General features: G+C 40.0%; 1 protein-coding gene across 3 annotated transcripts in view; it reads left to right on the top strand.

Annotated features, from left to right (window-relative positions):
- taf3 (TAF3 RNA polymerase II, TATA box binding protein (TBP)-associated facto) overlaps positions 1–17,371 on the top strand; it is a 236,851-nt gene extending 219,480 nt beyond the window's left edge. For all 3 annotated transcript variants that reach the window (XM_073066521.1, XM_073066522.1, XM_073066523.1), the window contains 3 exons: positions 9,720–9,984; positions 14,232–14,338; positions 16,634–17,371. In XM_073066521.1, the coding sequence (XP_072922622.1) occupies positions 9,720–9,984; positions 14,232–14,338; positions 16,634–16,748 (487 nt within the window). In that variant the 3' untranslated portion in view covers positions 16,749–17,371. The remainder of the gene's footprint in view (positions 1–9,719; positions 9,985–14,231; positions 14,339–16,633) is intronic.
- Positions 17,372–17,764: the final 393 nt, after the last annotated feature.

Genomic DNA, 17,764 nt, shown 5'->3' with positions numbered 1-17,764 from the left:
AAAACACAAATGTTAAGGAAACAGCAAAAAAAACACCATAAGGTGTGATAAAGTAACTACATACAGCAACTGTTACACTACCATGTCTCAGCTATAATTATCCTAGTGATTATATGTTACCCCATTTCCAAGACAAGAGTATATTTCTTCGGTACAAAGACCAAGTGCGACAAAGAACAAGTGTGATCCTGCTCCTTTGTTGCAGTAAGATTTCCTTATTCTTGTACTGCCATGTAACCTGAAATGTTAACTACTACCCCCTCCACAGATGCTGCCTGATCTGTTGAGTATTTCCAACTTTTGCTGTTTTTGTTTCTATTTACCTTTTCACTCGCCCTCTGCATCTTGTGGTTTGCAAACTTTCATTCTCCTGGCAGTTCTAATCTTTCCCCCGTGCAGCCATACTCTGGATGTGCCCAAACCCGAACAAGTAACTAATGTGAATGAAATTAGGACTAGATTATTTTGATTTTCATGAATTATTTTATTTCATTTGAAGTTAATGCTGCCATGAAGTTCCAGCTAAGATGTAGGAGACTAAATTTAGGTATAAAGATCAGTCCAATTTTTGTGATTGTAGATCATACCATAAACTTTAAGACCTGAGATAAAGCACTTCAGATTTTTGGGATTTGCTTCCACCCATGTCAATCTTAATTTTGTCTTATTTCCTGTGTGCCCTTTTCTGAAGTCAGAATGACATGTTATGGAAAGGTCACGTTGTTTGTTCCTTTCTTAAATAATTGCTATGTCTATGTGTAATATATCCTTCAAGGTTAATCTAATGAATTTTCATTTTGTAATTTCACAATCACTAAGATGTGGATGTTACTGGTCACATTTGTTTCCAGAATGGTTCCTGTATAACCAAATAACTTTAACAGATAAATTGTCCCAAATAGTTCACACAATTACAATAGAGGCAAAATAAAACGCATTTTTGAACTGCAACATCTCACAATATGACCTATAAGCACTTAAATATACACTCTGTGGCCACTTTATTAGGTACACCTGTATACCTGTAGTAATGCAAATATCTGAACAGCCAATCATGTGGCAGCAACTCAGTGTATTGTAGCATGCATACATGGTCAAGAGGTTCGGTTGTTGTTCAGACCAAACATCAGAATGGAGAAGAAATGTAATCTAAGTGCCTTTGACCATGGAACGATTTTGGTGCCAAACAGAGTGGTTTGAGTATCTCAGAAACTGCTGATCTCCTGGGATTTTCACACACAGCAGAGAGTTTACAGAGAATGGTATGAAAAAAATGTTCTATGAGCTGCAGTTGTGTGGGCAAAAATACCTTGCTAATGAGAGATGTGGGAGAATGGTCAAACTGGTTCAACCTGACAGGAAAGTGATAGTAACTCAAATTACAACAGTAATGTGTAGAAGAGCATTTCTAAACATACAACATGTAGAACCTTGAAGTGGGTGGGCTACAGCAGCAGAAGATCACAAACATTAGTTCACTAGCCACTTTATTAGGTACAGGAGGTACCTCGGAAAATGGCCATTTGGTATATATGTCAAATGCAAAAGAACTGGAACTTTGAACAATATTTCAGCATTGTTTACATGTTGCTAGATTTTATCATGGTGAACATTATACAAGTAAACTTCTACCAGTCTAGAAGAAATTCTTTTAATCTTTCAATTTAGACTATATTTGGTATATAGGTGGAAGCTTTGAATAAGGATGTGCTAACCATATTTAGTTTCTTGTAATCCTTGAATAATTACTTTAATTACTTTTTGATTGCATTTAAGTGGTGGTTGACATGACCTTTCAAACTGAAATATCCCTGGAGACATTCTTGTCTTCTAAAGATAGTTTGGCAATGTCTGATACAAAGGACATTATGTACTGTACTTTCCAATGCAACAAAAAATACAGTAAGCTCAGAACGGAATTTGGAAAAAACTTGCATTAAATAATGAGTGTGCACATTTGTAATTGTTTTCTTAATCAGATGCAGGTACAGCCGTACCTTATTATCCTTCTCAGAATGAAAAGTTTAAAGGTTAACTTTGCAGGTTGTATCAGTGGTAAGGAAGGCAAATGCAATGTTAGATTTGTTTCAAGGGAACTAGAATATAAAAGTAAGTATGTAATGCTGAGGCTTTATAATGCATTGTGCATACTGCACTTGGAGTATTGTGAGCTGTTTTAGGCCCCATATCTGAGAAAGGATGTGTTGAGGAAGTTTACAATAATGATCCAGAAATGAAAGTGTTAACATATTAGGAGAATTTTATGGCTTTGGGTCTGTACTCACTGGAGTTTAGAGGAACAACAGGGTGGGCGAAGAATCTCATTAATTGAAAGGTCTGTAACAGCCTCAAGATACAGAAAGGTTCCTTCAGAACAGAGTTGAGGAGGAATTTCTTTAGCCAGAGGGTGATTTATCTTTCAATTGAGCTAGTTTTAGTATAAGACAACCACAACTTTGTTGTTTCTTTGTTTTCTATCTCTCTCTCTCTCTCTCTCTCTCCCTCCCCCGTCCCCCTCCTCTCTCCCTCTCCCTCCCTTACAGTCGAGTTAGTTGGTTACGATTACTTTTCAATGTTATGAACATCTAATAAAACATCTATAATTACAAGATTTACGCCTCATTCTTGACTTCCAAAAAAACCTCTGTGCTAATATCACCAGATCCAACACCAGTTATATACAGTACAGTTCTACACTAATTGTTCTAGTCTTCCCTTCTAGGTAATTCAGGTAATTATATATCACGTATACATCATTTACATTAGATATATATCAATTGTGATCTCACTGTGTGGTGAAGTAGACTTGGGATCGAATATTCGGCTGTTGTCGCTCATGTATTCCTATCTGAACCCTATTTTTAATATTTGATCTTGCAAAACCTTCACATCTTTATTTTTCCTTTGTAACAACAGTCACAGCACCTCAAAGCACATGGTGTGCTTTATGATATTTCACAAAGGCTTTTTTAAAGATTGACCATACTCTGAATGGGTGTGTGAATGCACAAACCAAACTGGCAAAGGTATCAAAGAAGAATTGATGGGAGTGCATCAGGTATTGCTTCTTAGAACAGTACATTATGGAAACTGCCTAGTCATGGGCTATTTTTGCATTTGATCATGAATAGTGAGGAATGATTAATAAGTGATTTTGTGGTTAAAATTCCCCTGAGAGGTGGAGACCACAGTACGATAGTATTCCAGATACCGCTTGAAGGTGAACACAACAGCACCAAAATTACTGCTTTAATTTATATGAGGGCATTTATCACAATATGAAGATGGAGTTGCCCAAGCTGAACCTGTGAAAGTAGGGTCTTCGAGCATGGAAACAGGACCTTCAGCTCAACTCGTCCATGTTGCCCAGTGAGTGAATCCCATCCACCTGTGTTTAGCAGAAGGCTTTTATATGTTGCTAATGTGTCTGCCTGAACCACTATTTCCAGCAGCTCATTCCAAGTATACACCATTCTTTGCATGAAGAAGCTGCCCCTACTGTTTCTTTCAAATCTCTCACCTTTGATCTTAAACTTAAACTCTTTTGTTTTTATTGCCCCCTCCCTTTGAAAAAGACCACATGGTTTCACCCTGCCTATGCCCCTCATGATCCTATATACCTCTGTCAGCCATCTCTCAATCGCCTGCATTTCAGGGAATAAAGGACAGGTAAATAAACTAAAAGCTGGGTAAGTAAATGAACATTGGCTAATATTCCAACAGCTATTGTTTCTCAGCAAGAATTTATCCCATTTGGAAGAGAGATCCCATGAGAAAGAGTCACAACCTGTGGTTAACAAAGGAAATCAAGGATAATGTTAAATTGGAAAGAAGAGCAAGGGTGATGCTATGTCAGGGGACTGGGAGCAGTGAAAAATTAAATGGCGAATGAAACGGCAGAAAGTTGATTTGAGTAAGCACTTGTGTGTAATATCAGATTGAATAGTGTAGTGGTCAGTACAGCGCTTTACAGTACAGACGACCCAGGTTCATTTCCCACCTGTAAGGAGTGTGCGTTCTCCCCGTGACCGTGTGGGTTTCCTCTGGGTGCTCCGATTTCCTCCTGCAGTCCAAAGATATACTGCTGGTAGATTAACTGGTCATTGTAAATTGCTGTATGATTAAGCCTGGATTAAACTGGAGATTGCTCTGCAGCGTGAAGGGCCGGAAAGGCCTTTTCCGTGCTGTATCTCAATAAATTAAATAAAATAAATAAATGTTAAGTGTTTCTTTAGATATATATAAATAGAAAGAAGGTGGCTATTGTAAGTGTGGGACCTCTAGAGAATTAATAACAGGAAGTGAAGAACTGGCAGGTATGTTAAATCAATATTTTACATCAGTCTTTGTCTTGGAGGACACTGTAAATATACCTAAGATAACAGATGGGCTCAACACGGAGGAACTTGTAAAAATCTTAGTCACAGTCCCTAGCTTGCTGTCTGCAAATACAGGCCAGGGGCTGAAGGTTGGCGGCCTATCCTCAGGTCGGAGGCCTGTCTGTGTTTGTGTGTGTGTGTGTGGATGGGAGGGAGGGAAAGGGCTTCTTTTGCTGCTGCTGTTTTGTTTCATCAGTGTTGTTGTTGCTTGTGTTGTTTTGAATATTGTGGGCATGCTCCGCTGGCATCAGAATGTGTGGTGACACTTGCATATCCTTAGATTGTTATTGCAAACAATGCATTTCACTGTATGTTACACTGTACATGTAATAAATACTCTCAGTGACCACTTTATTTGGTACAGTCTACACCTCACTTAACACATTTCCATTGGAAACAAAATTATTTGGTTATTAAACCTGATTATTTCAATTTATCACTATTTGTGAGACAGCTGTGCTTACACCCAGTGGTCACTTTGTTAGATACAGGAGTAGAACTCAGTGTTGTCTTCTGCTACTGTTGTAAGGTGTGGTTTTTCAATTTACCGGCAGCTTCCTGTCATTCTCCTCTGGCCTTTCCCATTAACAAGGCAATTTCAGTCACAGAATTTCCATTCACTGGATGTTTTCTTTTTGTCTTTTTGCACCATTCGGACTACAGCATAGTGGTGAGCATGATGGTTTACAGTACCAGTGACCCAAGTTAATTCCCACTGCTGCCTGTAAGAAATTTGTACACTCCCCCTGCGACCAAGTGATTTTCGTCTAGGTTTCCTTCCATAGTCTAAAGACCTACTAGTTTGCTAGTTAATAGGTTAATCAGTCATTGTAAGTTGTCCCATGATTCGACCTGAACTAAATCATGGGATTGCTGTACAACAGGGCTTGAAAGGCCTATTATGTGCTGTATCTCAAAAAATAAACAAGCAAACAAGTAAACTATTCTCGGTAAACTCTAGAGACTGTTGAGTATGAAAATACCAGGAGATCAACAGTTTCTGAGATACTCAAACCACCACATCTGGCACCAACAATCATTCCACGATCAAGGTCAATTAGAACAAATTTCTTCCCCATTCCAATGTTTGGTCTGAACAACAACTGAACCTTTTGACCATGTAGTATGTTTTAATGCACTGAGTTGCTGCCACATGATTGGCTGATTAGATATTTGCATTATCAAGCAGGTGTACTGGTGGCCACCGAGTGTAAATGAATCTGAGTCGCAAGGAACAAAGTATTAGAGAGAAAATGACAAGGCTAAAGGTGGATAAATCAGCAGGACTACCCCCATGGGTTTTAAAGGAAGTAGCTGCAGAGATGGTGGACCCATTGGTTGAAGTTCCTCAAAACTCTAAATTCTGAGAACGTACCAGAAGAATAAGCAATATGAATTTCTTAAGAAAAATAGGGATTAAGAGAGAATGAGAGGGACTATAAACCACTTAGTTTAACATCTATTGTTGGCGAGATGCTAATGTCGATGATCAAAGAAAAATAATTATTTAGGAAAACTAACTATAATCAAACTTAATCAATGTTGTATTATGAAAGGTAAATAGTGTTTGATAAATTTGCTCAAATGTTTTGAGATTGCAATGGAGAAAGTTGATAGAGGATAACCTGTAGTTGTGGTATATTTAGATTTCCAGAAGGCTTTTGATAAGGTGCTACACAAACAGCTGGTACAAAAATTACAAGCTGAAGGTATTGGAAGAAGTTAATACAGACTGAATACAGGGATGGAATAAATGGCAAACAAGAGAAAGGCTGCTAATGCTGGAAATCCAAGCAACGTGCACAAAATGCTGGAGGAACTCAGCAGGTCAGGCAGCATCTATGGAAAAAAGTAGTCGATGTTTTGGGCCAAAACCCTTTGGCAGGACTGGAGAAAAAAAGCTGAGGGGTTATTTTGAAAGGTGGGAGTAAGGGAGAGAGAAACACCAAGCAATACCTAGAAAAACCAAGTGAAACTTGGAGGGGGAGGGATGAAGCAAAGAGCTAGGAAGTTGACTGGTGAAAAAGATAGGCCATGGAAGAAAGAAGAAAGGGGGAGAGGGAGGAATGCCGGAGGGAGGTGATGGGAGGGCAAGGAGTTAACATGAGACAGGGACCAGGGGATGGGAAATGGTGAAGGGGGTTTGGTAGAGGCATTACTGGAAGTTTGAGAAATTGATGTTACAAAATCAATGGAATAAATGGTCCTCTTTCAGACTGGAAGGAGAATCCCCAAAATGGTTCTTGGCCATCACTTGTTAACTATAAACTATTAGCATTAATGACTTGGAAGAGGGAACAAAATGCAAGGTTTCCAAGTTTGCCATGTTGCAAGTGAAAGGCTATGTTGCACTGAGGATATTGTGATTCTACATTGGGATATAGATACACTGGGTGATTGTGCAAAAAGCTGGCAAGTGTCAGTTTAAGGTGACAAAATGTGAAGCCATGCACTTCAGTGAGAGGAATTAAAAAGGTGGACTGTAATCAAAATGAAGAAGGACTGAATGTCAGTGAAGCATAGAGGAATCTAGGTATTCTAGTGCATGAATCATAAAAGTAGTTTGGCAGGTGCAACAAGTAGTTCAGAAGGAAAACAGCCTTACTGTGAAAGGGTTGGAGTTTAAAAACAGGGATTTTTTTTTCAGTTGTACAGGGTATCAGTAGGGTCACATATGGAATGCTGCACACAGTTCTTGTCTGTTACCTGAAGAAGGATATTATAGTCAATTGAAAGGAGAGTCACAAGAGATAGGAGCAGATTTAAGCCATTTGACCCATCAAGTCTGCTCCACCACTCCATCATGGCTGACTTGTTATCCTCTCAACCCCATATTCCTGTCTTTTCCCTGTAACCTTTGATGCCCTAACAAACCAAGAACCTATCAACCTCCACTTTAAATATACTCAATGACTTAGCCTCCACAGCCATCTGTGGCAATGAATTCTGCAGATTCACCATCCTCTAACGAAAGAAATTTCTTCTAAATGGATGTCCCTCTTTTCTGAGGTTGTATCCTCTGGTCCTAGAGTCCCATTATAGGAAACGTCCCCACCACGTCCACTCTAGACTTTTCAGTATTCAGTAGGTTTCAATGAGATTCCCCTCATTCTTCTAAGCTTCACTGAATACAGGCCCAGAGCTATCAAATGCTCTTCATATGTTAATCCCTTTATTCCCAGAATCATTCTCATGAACCACCTCTGGGCCCTCTCCAATACCAGACTAATTCTTGGGATCAGAAGGTTGTTTTGACAAGAGAAGCCAGACAGTATGGAAATGTATTTCTTGGAGCTTAAAAGAATGAAGGTTGACCTTATTTAAACCATTTCCGATCCTTCAGTGGTTTGACAGGGTAGGTGTTTAGATATTTCTAGTAGTGGGAGAGTCATGAACAAAGGGAGATATCTTGATAAAGGACCAATTATTTGGAACTGAGGTGTGTGGAATTTTCTTCTCTCAGAAGGAAGTAAAACTTTGGAATTCTCTGTCCCCTAGGGTGGTGGAGGTCGGATCATTGGGTGTATTTAAGGTGAAGATAGATAAATACTTAAAAGATGGAGGAATTGGGGAATTGGGCACAGAAGAGGAGTTACTGTCAGCCTAGATCAGCCGTGATCGTATTGGAATGGTGGAGCTGCCATGAAGGGTCTGGTGGCTTTCACCTGCTTTTTTTCCTAGTATTTACTTTTAGTAAAGGCTGAGATGCCATGTGACCCTGTATGTATTGATGCAAAAACAAAATTGTTGTGAGCACAGTCACATGTCACTCAGAAAGTAAATCTCCGTGTTTCTGTCGAGTTGCAAAGAGGAGAAAATCTTCAAACTCTCAACAGTAATGAAATCTAACCTTGATGAAACCACATCAAGGTTAGATTTCATTATGAGAGGTAATGTAAATGGTCTCTTTCCACTGAGGTTAGGTGAGTCTAGAACTAAAGGTCATAGATTAAGAGTGAAATATTTAAGGGACACCTGGAGGGGGTCTTCTTCATTCAGAGGACGATGTGAGTGTGGAACGAGCTGCCAGAGGAAGTGGTGGATGCAAATTTGTTTTCAACATTTAAGAAAAGTTTGGAAGTACATGGACAGAGGGAGAGAGATTGAAAATTTGGCTGAGTGGTGTAATAACAATAATATAAATAAGACTTGTAAACTTCAGGAGAAGGGTTATCATCAGAAGATCAGAGGTGGTGGGTCAGTAGCTAAATTCCTGGGTGTCACTATCTCAGAGGACCTGTTCTGTACCTATCATATAAATATAATTTTAAAGAAAGCACAACAGTGCCTCTATTTCCTCAGGAGTCTGTGGAGATTCAGCAAGTTATCGAAATCCTTGGCAAACCTCTATAGATGTGTGGTGGAAAGTGTACTGACTGACTGCATTACAGTCTGGTGTGGGAACACCAATGCCTTTGAGTGGAAAATCCTGGAAAAGGTAGTGGATTCGGCCCAGTACATCACAGGTAAAGCTCTCCCAACCATTGAGCACATCGACATGAAAAGTTGTCATAGATAAGCAGCATCCATCATCAAGGATCCTCACCACCCAGGTCATGTTCTTTTCCCATTGCTGCCATCAGGTAGAAGGTTCAGGTGCCTCAGGACTCATACCACCAGGTTCAAGAACAATTACCACCCTCCAACCATAAGGCTCTTGAACAAAGGGGATATTTACATTCTATTTCTGGTGTTCCCACAATCAACTATCTTACTTTAAGGACTCTTTATCTTGTTATTTCATGCTCTCATAATTTATTGCTGTTTATTTATATTTGCATTTGCATAGTTTGTTGTTCAGTGATCCTGTTTACAGTTACTGCTCTATAGATTTGCTAAGTATTCCCACAGGAAGACAAATCTCAGGGTTGTATGTGGTGACATGTATGTACTTTGATAATAAATTTTACTTTGAGCTATGAACAGAGGGATATGGAGGGCTATCGTCCAGGTGCAAGTCAATAGTACAAGGCAGAAATACAGTTCAGCATGGATTAGATGGGCCGATGGGCTAGTTTCTGTTCTGTAGTGCTCTATGACTCTGACACGTTTACTGGCCCATTCTCAACAATAACAATTGCAGGAGTTCAATCCTTCAGAATTGATCCAAATTAAATGAACGACCACCTCCCCTCTCCATGCACCGGGCTTCAACCTGAACCATTGACAATTTCTTTCCTCCCGCAGATGCTGCTTAACCTGCTGAGTTCCCCCAGTAGGTTGTTTGTTGTTGCAGATACCAGCAATTGCAGTCTCCTGTGTCTCAGATTTAATACGTTGATTAATATTTTGTGGCCGGCAAAATTAAATTATATTTTCTGTTTCTTTTTTTTTTCTCAGTGTCATCAGCAAGGTCGTCCCCGTCTCAGAGGCTAAGCCCTCACCTCCAGCAGGGCACCCAAAGACTCCTCCGCCTCCATCCCCAGCACCTCTGTCAGCTCACATGGCTCTAGCTCTGACACCAGCTCCACTGCCTCCACCCACAGCAGTTCCATCTCCTGTTCCTGCACTTCCTGTCGCGTCTCCTGCAGCCACTTGTTCTGCTGCAGGAGCTTCTAAGACGCCAGTCAGAAGTGTGGTCACAGAGACTGTCAGTACTTATGTGGTGAGTAATGTTTCTTATGTTCATATTTGGTACCGTTTCTCATTTCTACATATAAATTCAAAATAAATTTGAAACTTCCAAAGCAAAGAAGCAATTGTTTATAAAACATGCATCAAACCTTCATTTTCTTCACCGTCCTGTAAGTTTTCATGGTTTTGAGCTAAAAGGAAATACTAACAAGAGTTCCTTAACATAAGCTGCATTGCAGCATTTGTTTCCTGCCTCATAACTCCAATTTCCCCAGCTCTCCCACAAGATACCGTGGATCAGTTCCATGAAACCATAAGTAACTTATCATTTTTAAATGTGACATTTGGTATGGCTTACATGTGAAAAGCTTTTGATTTGTATGCTATGCAGAATTGCACTAAGGTAGAAGAAAGACTTTGTCTACTAGTTCAGTGTATTTGAAGGCATGATACACTGTTTTAGTAACAGAAAAACTGCAGGGCAGTAAACAAGTAAAGTTCATAGGCCACAATGAGGTAGATTGGAAGATCAAGATTTCATCTTTTAATCTATGAAAGGTCCATTCAAAAATCTAATAACAGCAGGATAGAAGCTGTCCTTGAGCTTGCGGGCTATGAATTCTCAGGCTTTTGTATCTTCTGCCCGTTGTGAGGGAGGAGAAGAGAGAATGTCCCGAGGGGAAAAAGCTGTTCTTAAAATACTGAGTGTATGTCTTCAGACTCCTGTACTTCATCCCTGATGGGAGTAATGAGAAGAGGGTATGTCCTTGGTGGTGAGGGTCCTTAAAAATAGATACCATCTTCTTGAGGCATTGCCTTTTGAAGATGTCCTCAATGCTGGGGGGCTAATGGGACTAAGGTGGGAAGGGTCCTTGATTATATTGTGCTTCCCCAAGGCAGTGGATCATGGCAAACATTAGTTACTGCACTGCACCACAAGCAAACTTCATTGTACACTACACTACTTTCTTGTAAAAGCATTCAAAATTACTTTAGAGTAACTTAAAATGGATTTAGAGACCAGTAAATGAAGAATTGAGGGCTGTGACAAAAAGCAAGACATGGTGATAGATTGTAAGGAGGTTTTTGGAGGAAAGGGAAGAGATTAATAAGACAGGAAACTTAAGGGTTAAATTTATGGAGTTCAGGGCTACAGCAGTGTAAGCCATGTAACAGAAATTGAGCAGGAAGAATGCAGATTCAGATTTATTTATCATATTTACATGGAAAAGTACAGTGAAATGCCTCATTTGCGTTACCAACCAATGCAAACCGAGGGATGTGCTGGAAGCAGCCTGTAAATGGCACCCCACATTCCAATGCCAACATAGCATGCCCTCAATTCTCGGAAGAGTAACACAGAATACAACAAGCAACAAAACAACAGTAGCAAAACAAGCCCTTTCCCCCTCACAGAAAATGACTTATATCTACCCAGTACTAACTTATACAGCACAGAAACAGGTCCTTTACCCTAGTTGATCCATGCTTTTGTAAGACAATCCCATTTGCTTGCATTTGGCCCATATTCCTCTAAATCTTTCCTAAGCATGTACTCATCTAAATGGACTTTTTAAACCTCGTAAGACTGTGTAGAACTTCTGAATAACTTTACATGAAAGCAATCCAGAATGAAGCTTCCTAGCAGTACATAACAGTATCTAAAAGGATAAGCTGCTTGTAGTTTTATGGAACTGTAATTATACCTATCTTTACCCACCACCTCTGGCAGCTCGCTCCCTTGTGCCCAGCACCCTCTTGTCTACAAAAACTCTGCCCCTTTAAGGCAGAAGATGTTGACTTCAAGTTTCTACAAGGTCTAGCCAGTTCTGAAAGTTCAATGCAAATTGAGTACTACTATTTTACCCCATTCACTTTCCATTGCTGAGTAGTTCATTTGTTTGCTTAGTAAATTGGAATATTCCCCAGTGAATATAAAGCTCATTTCAAGATCTGTATTTTTTTTTACTAATAGTTCTGTTGTCTTGTGCCATGCTCCTAAGAGAGTTTATCACCGTGGAATGTACAGCCAGGGAAGGAAGCTTGCACTGTCCACCCATTTCCTATGTTACAGTTGCTATGTTTTGTGTGCTCCGTTCCCTGACTGAACAACTTGAAATGCTGGAACCTTAAGTGTATCTGCTTCTCGGCAATACCATTGAGTTTTGCTTCAAGATAGGACTAGTAGGTACAATGTTTGTAACAAACTTTTGTGAAATATCCAACTAAACAGATGAGTTTTGAGAATTCTATTAGCAAGCATAGTTTATTTTCTGAAAGTGTTGTTTGTGTTAAACTGCCCATACATTTCCCCTAGTATGCCATGGGCCATTCAAGAGCAATGTAAACTGAGGCGTGAGGACTTAAGTATTTTTTTAACATGTCAAAAGAAACCAATGTAAAACTCCTGACATCATCGCACAGCACTCTAAATACAGTTGGTGCCTGATCACATCCAGCCATTCTTAGCATCGAATAGTATTTGAATCTTGGTAGATTGGTGCATGCACATGTTGCAATGTAATCTGTACTATGCAGCAGTACTGAAATAACAATCAAGTAAATTAAATACTTTCAGACAAACAAGCCTCCAGGGAAAGTGCTTAGTAGCTTACTTATGGAAAATGCACATCACTGTCTTCTCCAGAAGCATTCTACTTGGTCCAAGCAATCTGATTTTTCCACCTGCCAGTTTTGAAATCTGTTGTCAGTTTAGTTAATTCAAGATAGTTAATAGCTTTTGTTAGGTTCTGTAGATAGCTTTTCACATCTACCTAAGCAGGTAGACCCAGAGTCTTAGATTGATGTCCCTGTTCACCTAGTTATCAGTAAGAAGCTGAAGTAAAAATAAAACTGTGTTCTCCTGAACTTAATTACTTTAAGAAAGAAGGGAGAAATGAAATTATTGTGAAAATATAATTAGCTGAAATTACTAAACAGTTTTCCTGACTGTATTGCATGTTAAAAAGTTACATATAAGTTAATTGTGCTATAATAGCACCAGACAACAGATGCAGAGATGTGTCCTCTTTGTTTTCAGATAGAACACTGTGGTATATCAGATGTTTACAAGTGATAATGTACTCCTTAAATGTGAAAATGCGGCACTGGAGAAGTGTTCTGGTAGTGTGTAAGCCACGTTGCACACAGAACATCTGATCCACTGTGTCTTTGACATGAGCTCCAAATAAGCATATATAACTCCACCAACTGCATGGACAAATTTTATCCATCAGGAACCCACAATGCCGGACAGAATGAGAGAGCACGAGTAACAGTTGCTGTATTTAATTGTTTCCATAATAAGACTATCAAACGTAGGCCATTCAGCCCATCAAGTCTGCTCTGCATTCAATCATAGCTGATTTATTACCCCTCTCAACCCCATTCTCCTGCCTTCTCCCTGTAACGTTTGAACCCCTTACTAGTCATGAACCTAACAGGTGTACAAGTTACGCAGATCTCTGCAGTGACAATAAACCCCAGAGTTAATTTTAAGAAAAAATGAATTAATTCCTTTAGCTTGCCTAAATGTTCTGACCTTTGCATTAAAGGTACTTGGGTGGAGCTTCGATCATATTCTCCAAGCTCCAATTACTTTCCTCAAATGACTGTACCAGATAAATGATTTTAAGCAGTATTAGCGAGCTGACTAATCTGACATTTGGGCATGCTATGTTGGCATTGGAAGCATGGTGGCATTTGTGAGCTGTCCGCAGCACATCCTCAGATTTTGATGGTTGTCAGCACAAGTGACAAATTTCACTGCAAGTTTTGCTGTCCATGTGTTAGATAAATAAAATCTAAATAAATCTAATCAGCAGTGGGTGGTTCTTTGTTAATGCTCAGTCTTTTATTGGATGTCCACATATATCCTTTAATGAACACAGTTGCTTCCTTCCACCGACATCAGAAACCTACCCCATATTTCTGGTTGCCAGGGTCAGTCATAATTCCTACACATCGGACTAATGTAACATCACAGCAGACAAAGTCTGCATTTATCTTGGATGAACAGTGCAATGAAGTGTTGATATTTTTTATATACAGCCCTTTTTCCCCTTAGGATTCCTGTCAAATTCTATGATGACATTCTGAGCTCCTCCCACTTTCCATCAATGAAATATATTTTGCTGATCCTGAATCAGAAAACTGGAATAAAATGGAGATCTTTGCGGCATGTACTTCTGTACAATAGGTAGATTATTATACAGCAAACATTTTTTCACTGTTATCTGAAAACTGTTCTTCTCCTTTTCTTCCCCATCGTACATCCAGATTCGTGATGAATGGGGAAATCAGATCTGGATCTGCCCTGGCTGCAACAAGCCAGATGATGGCAGCCCAATGATTGGTTGCGATGACTGTGACGACTGGTACCACTGGTAAGAAACTTCTGAATTTCTTGACTGTACTCTCTAGACTTAAGCTGGCATAGCATGAACAGAAGTAACAAAGTGGCTTTATCCTGATTAGTTACAGTATTTGGTGCATTTTACAAATGAAGCAAACTGAAATAGCAGGTACAGCTACATTTTCTACATCTCCTCACTGTTTCAATTGGGTCTAATGTTTGAGCAATAATGAAAAGTCCAGTGAGTGGTGTGACTAGAGATTGGGTTTAAGTTTTGCTGATAAAGGTCCCTGATGCCACTTTCCTTCCTTGCACTATTTTTCTCTATCCTTCTATCAATATCACTCTATCTCTATTTCTACCTCTCTATATCTCTACCTCTGTATCTCCTTCTCCATCTCCCTCTCTGTCTCCTATCTGATTCCCATACTTCAGCCACCTTTGCTTCATTGAGATTGAGCCCAGCCTCCAGAGTGACACATCATAGAAAAGCAGCCCTTTGGCTCACCAACCTCCAACCCCTACCCCTCACCCCCCCCCCCCCCCCACCTGGCACCAATCCTACACTAATCCCATTCTTTATTCTCCCTCCTTAACCATCGGCTCTGCCCCAGATTCTATCTCTTATCTCTACACCAGGGACAACTTAGAGAGTACATTTAACCTACCAAACCACACAGCTTCGGGCTATGGGATGGATTAGGAAAAATTGAGCGAGCTACAAGTTTTCTCTTTTGAGCCAAGGAGGATGGTGAGAGGTGACTTGATAGAGGTGTATAAGAAGCATAGATGAGTGGAAAGCTGGTACCTTTAATTGCCAAGTGGAAATAACTGGTACAAAGGAGCATAATTTTAAGATAAGTTCTTTACACGGAGAGTGGTGGGTGCGTGGAGTGCCCTGTCAGGGGTAGGGAAAGAAACAGATACATTGGGGACATTAGAGAACGTTAGATAGGCACGTAAATAATTTTTTTTAAACGGACGGCTGTTTAGGAGGGAAGGGTTAGAACATAGAACTGTACAGAAGAGGAACAGGCCCTTCCAATTAAATTAGTAATCAAATGGTCAACTAAACTGATCTCTTCTGCTTCAGAATGTCCATATTCCTCCATTTTCCTCACATTCATGCAGTGCAGGCAGCACATTCCAGATATCCACCACTCTCTGTAAAAAACCTTGACCCTTGCATCTCTTTTGAAATTACCCCCTCTCACTTTTAAATACATGCTCTCTGGTATTTGACATTTCAACCCTGAGAAAAAGATGCTGTCTGTCTAATCTATCCATGCTTCCCATAATCTTATAAACCTCTATCAGGTCTCCCCTCATCCTCCGCTGTTCCAGAGAAAACAACCCAAGTTTGTCCAACCTCTTGTTAAAAGCATTGAGCATCTAGTTTTGATTGACCTTCAAGCAGTTTAAGAACTGGGCACAAAATCATTGACCGACAGGCCTGTACTGTGTTGGAATGCTCTGTGTTCTATCAAACCAGGCCACTCAGAGAAAACCCAGAGAACATGCAAACTCCACATCGACAGCACACGAGTCAGGATTGAACCTGGGTCTCTAAAATCATGAGTCAGCAGCTCCACCAGCTGTGCCATCATTGAATCCATTCATCCATGCAACCACTCATTTCACCTTTTAAACACTTTTACTAAAATCATAACAACCTGCTGAAAGAGAGGCAGGAGAACTGGCTGCAACACTCCAGGTCACCACAACTTAAAAATTGACTTTATATTTGTACACTGACACACAAAATGCTGGAGGAACTCAGTAAGTCAGGCAGCATCTGTGGAAAGGAATAAAGAGTCGACATTTTGGGCCATGACCCTTCATCATGACTGGAAAGGAAGGGCGAGATACCCAGAATAAGAAGGTGGGGGTACCGGTGTCAGTACAGGCTGCCAGCGATAGGTGAAGCCAGGTGAGGGGGAAGGTGGGTGGTGGGGGGAGATGAAGTAGGAAGCTGAGAGGCCTTCGGTGGAAAAGATAAAGGGCTGAAGAAGAAGGAATCTGGAAGAAGGAGTGGACCATGGGAGAAAGCGGGCCACTAGAGGGAGGTGACAGGCAGATTTGGAGAAGAGAAGGATTAAGAGGGGAGCCGGAATGGGGAATGGGAAAAGAAAGGGCCCAAACTGTCAACTCTCCATGGACACTGCCTAAGCCTGCTACGTTCCTCCAACATTTTGTGTGTGTTACTTGTGTTTTGCTAAACTTCAGTGATAAGGCTTATGAGAGATGGTTCAATAACCAAGTGGTGTCTGCATTGTTGCTCATTGCTAAATAACTGGAATTATGATGGTATCTCATTTTCCCCCAGGCCGTGTGTCGGGATCAGTGCAGCACCCCCTGATGAAGTGCAGTGGTTTTGCCCCAAGTGCATCAACAAGAAGAAGGAGAAAAAACACAAGCGAAAGAAATCTCGAGCCCATTAAGAAGGTTTCCAGACTGCATACCCTTTTTATATTTAGCAGCAGACTCTTCCTGTTCAGTTCCATTTGAAAGGACTGCAATGGTGATGAGTTGTGTAAATCCGACACCTGATTAGTGGCTTTGTACAGTGCAGTAAATTTTAAAAAATTAGCTCAAATTCCACCCATTTCCAGGAAAAGGCTGAAGAATGAACCCTTTGTTAGCCTTTTTGTGTAATTAATTGTATACTTTTAAAATGAAAGTTTGTATTATACACCACAATCATTTTTTTTTTGCATTCTGTATGGACTCATCATTCTCTTAGTTCTGCTTGTAATATATTTTATCTTCTCTGCTCAGAACTCTCATTGCTTTAACCAACAGTGGCATTGTGATTGTAACCAAAATAGTGGATTGCTAAGGTTTATTAAGAGAATAAATTACATTTTTTTAAAAAAATATCTGTACTGGGAAGTAATGTATTTGTGATGCTGCTTTCAAAAAATGAATGGATTGCAACACATGCCTTCAGAATTTCAATTGGTACATTGCTTTCAAAGAACTTTATTCTCAGAGCATCAGGATCTTACAGTTACAAAAAAAAAAGAGATTAAATAGCTTTAAAATAAATATTCATTCTCAGAAATGTATGTGCTTTTTCAGAATTCGGTTATTTCGGACCTTGACGAATTGAATCTTGCAACACACCTTCATTAACACAAGAGATTCTGCAGGTGCTAGAAATCCGGAGTAACACACTGAAGTGCTGAGTGAACTCAGCAGGTCAGGTGCCAACTCTAGAAAGGAATAATTGTCCACTGTTTATACTTCTTCATGGATGCTGTCTGGCCTCCTGTGTTTCTCCAGCATGTATGTTACACACCTTCACTGCCAGAAAACAGTTAAACTAGAATTCACAGTCTGCAACACTGCTTTCTGCTAATCTCAGGTTTGAATCTCTAGCTTAACCTTCTCCAGTTCTAACCCTGCCCACATTTAGTTTTACAGAGTTATACAGCATGGGAACAGGCCTTTTGGC

Source organism: Hemitrygon akajei, chromosome 14 (assembly GCF_048418815.1).
Source record: "Hemitrygon akajei chromosome 14, sHemAka1.3, whole genome shotgun sequence".
Taxonomy (NCBI): domain Eukaryota; kingdom Metazoa; phylum Chordata; class Chondrichthyes; order Myliobatiformes; family Dasyatidae; genus Hemitrygon; species Hemitrygon akajei.
Note: the sequence above shows the minus strand (reverse complement) of the source record. Positions and strands in the feature narration are given on the sequence as shown.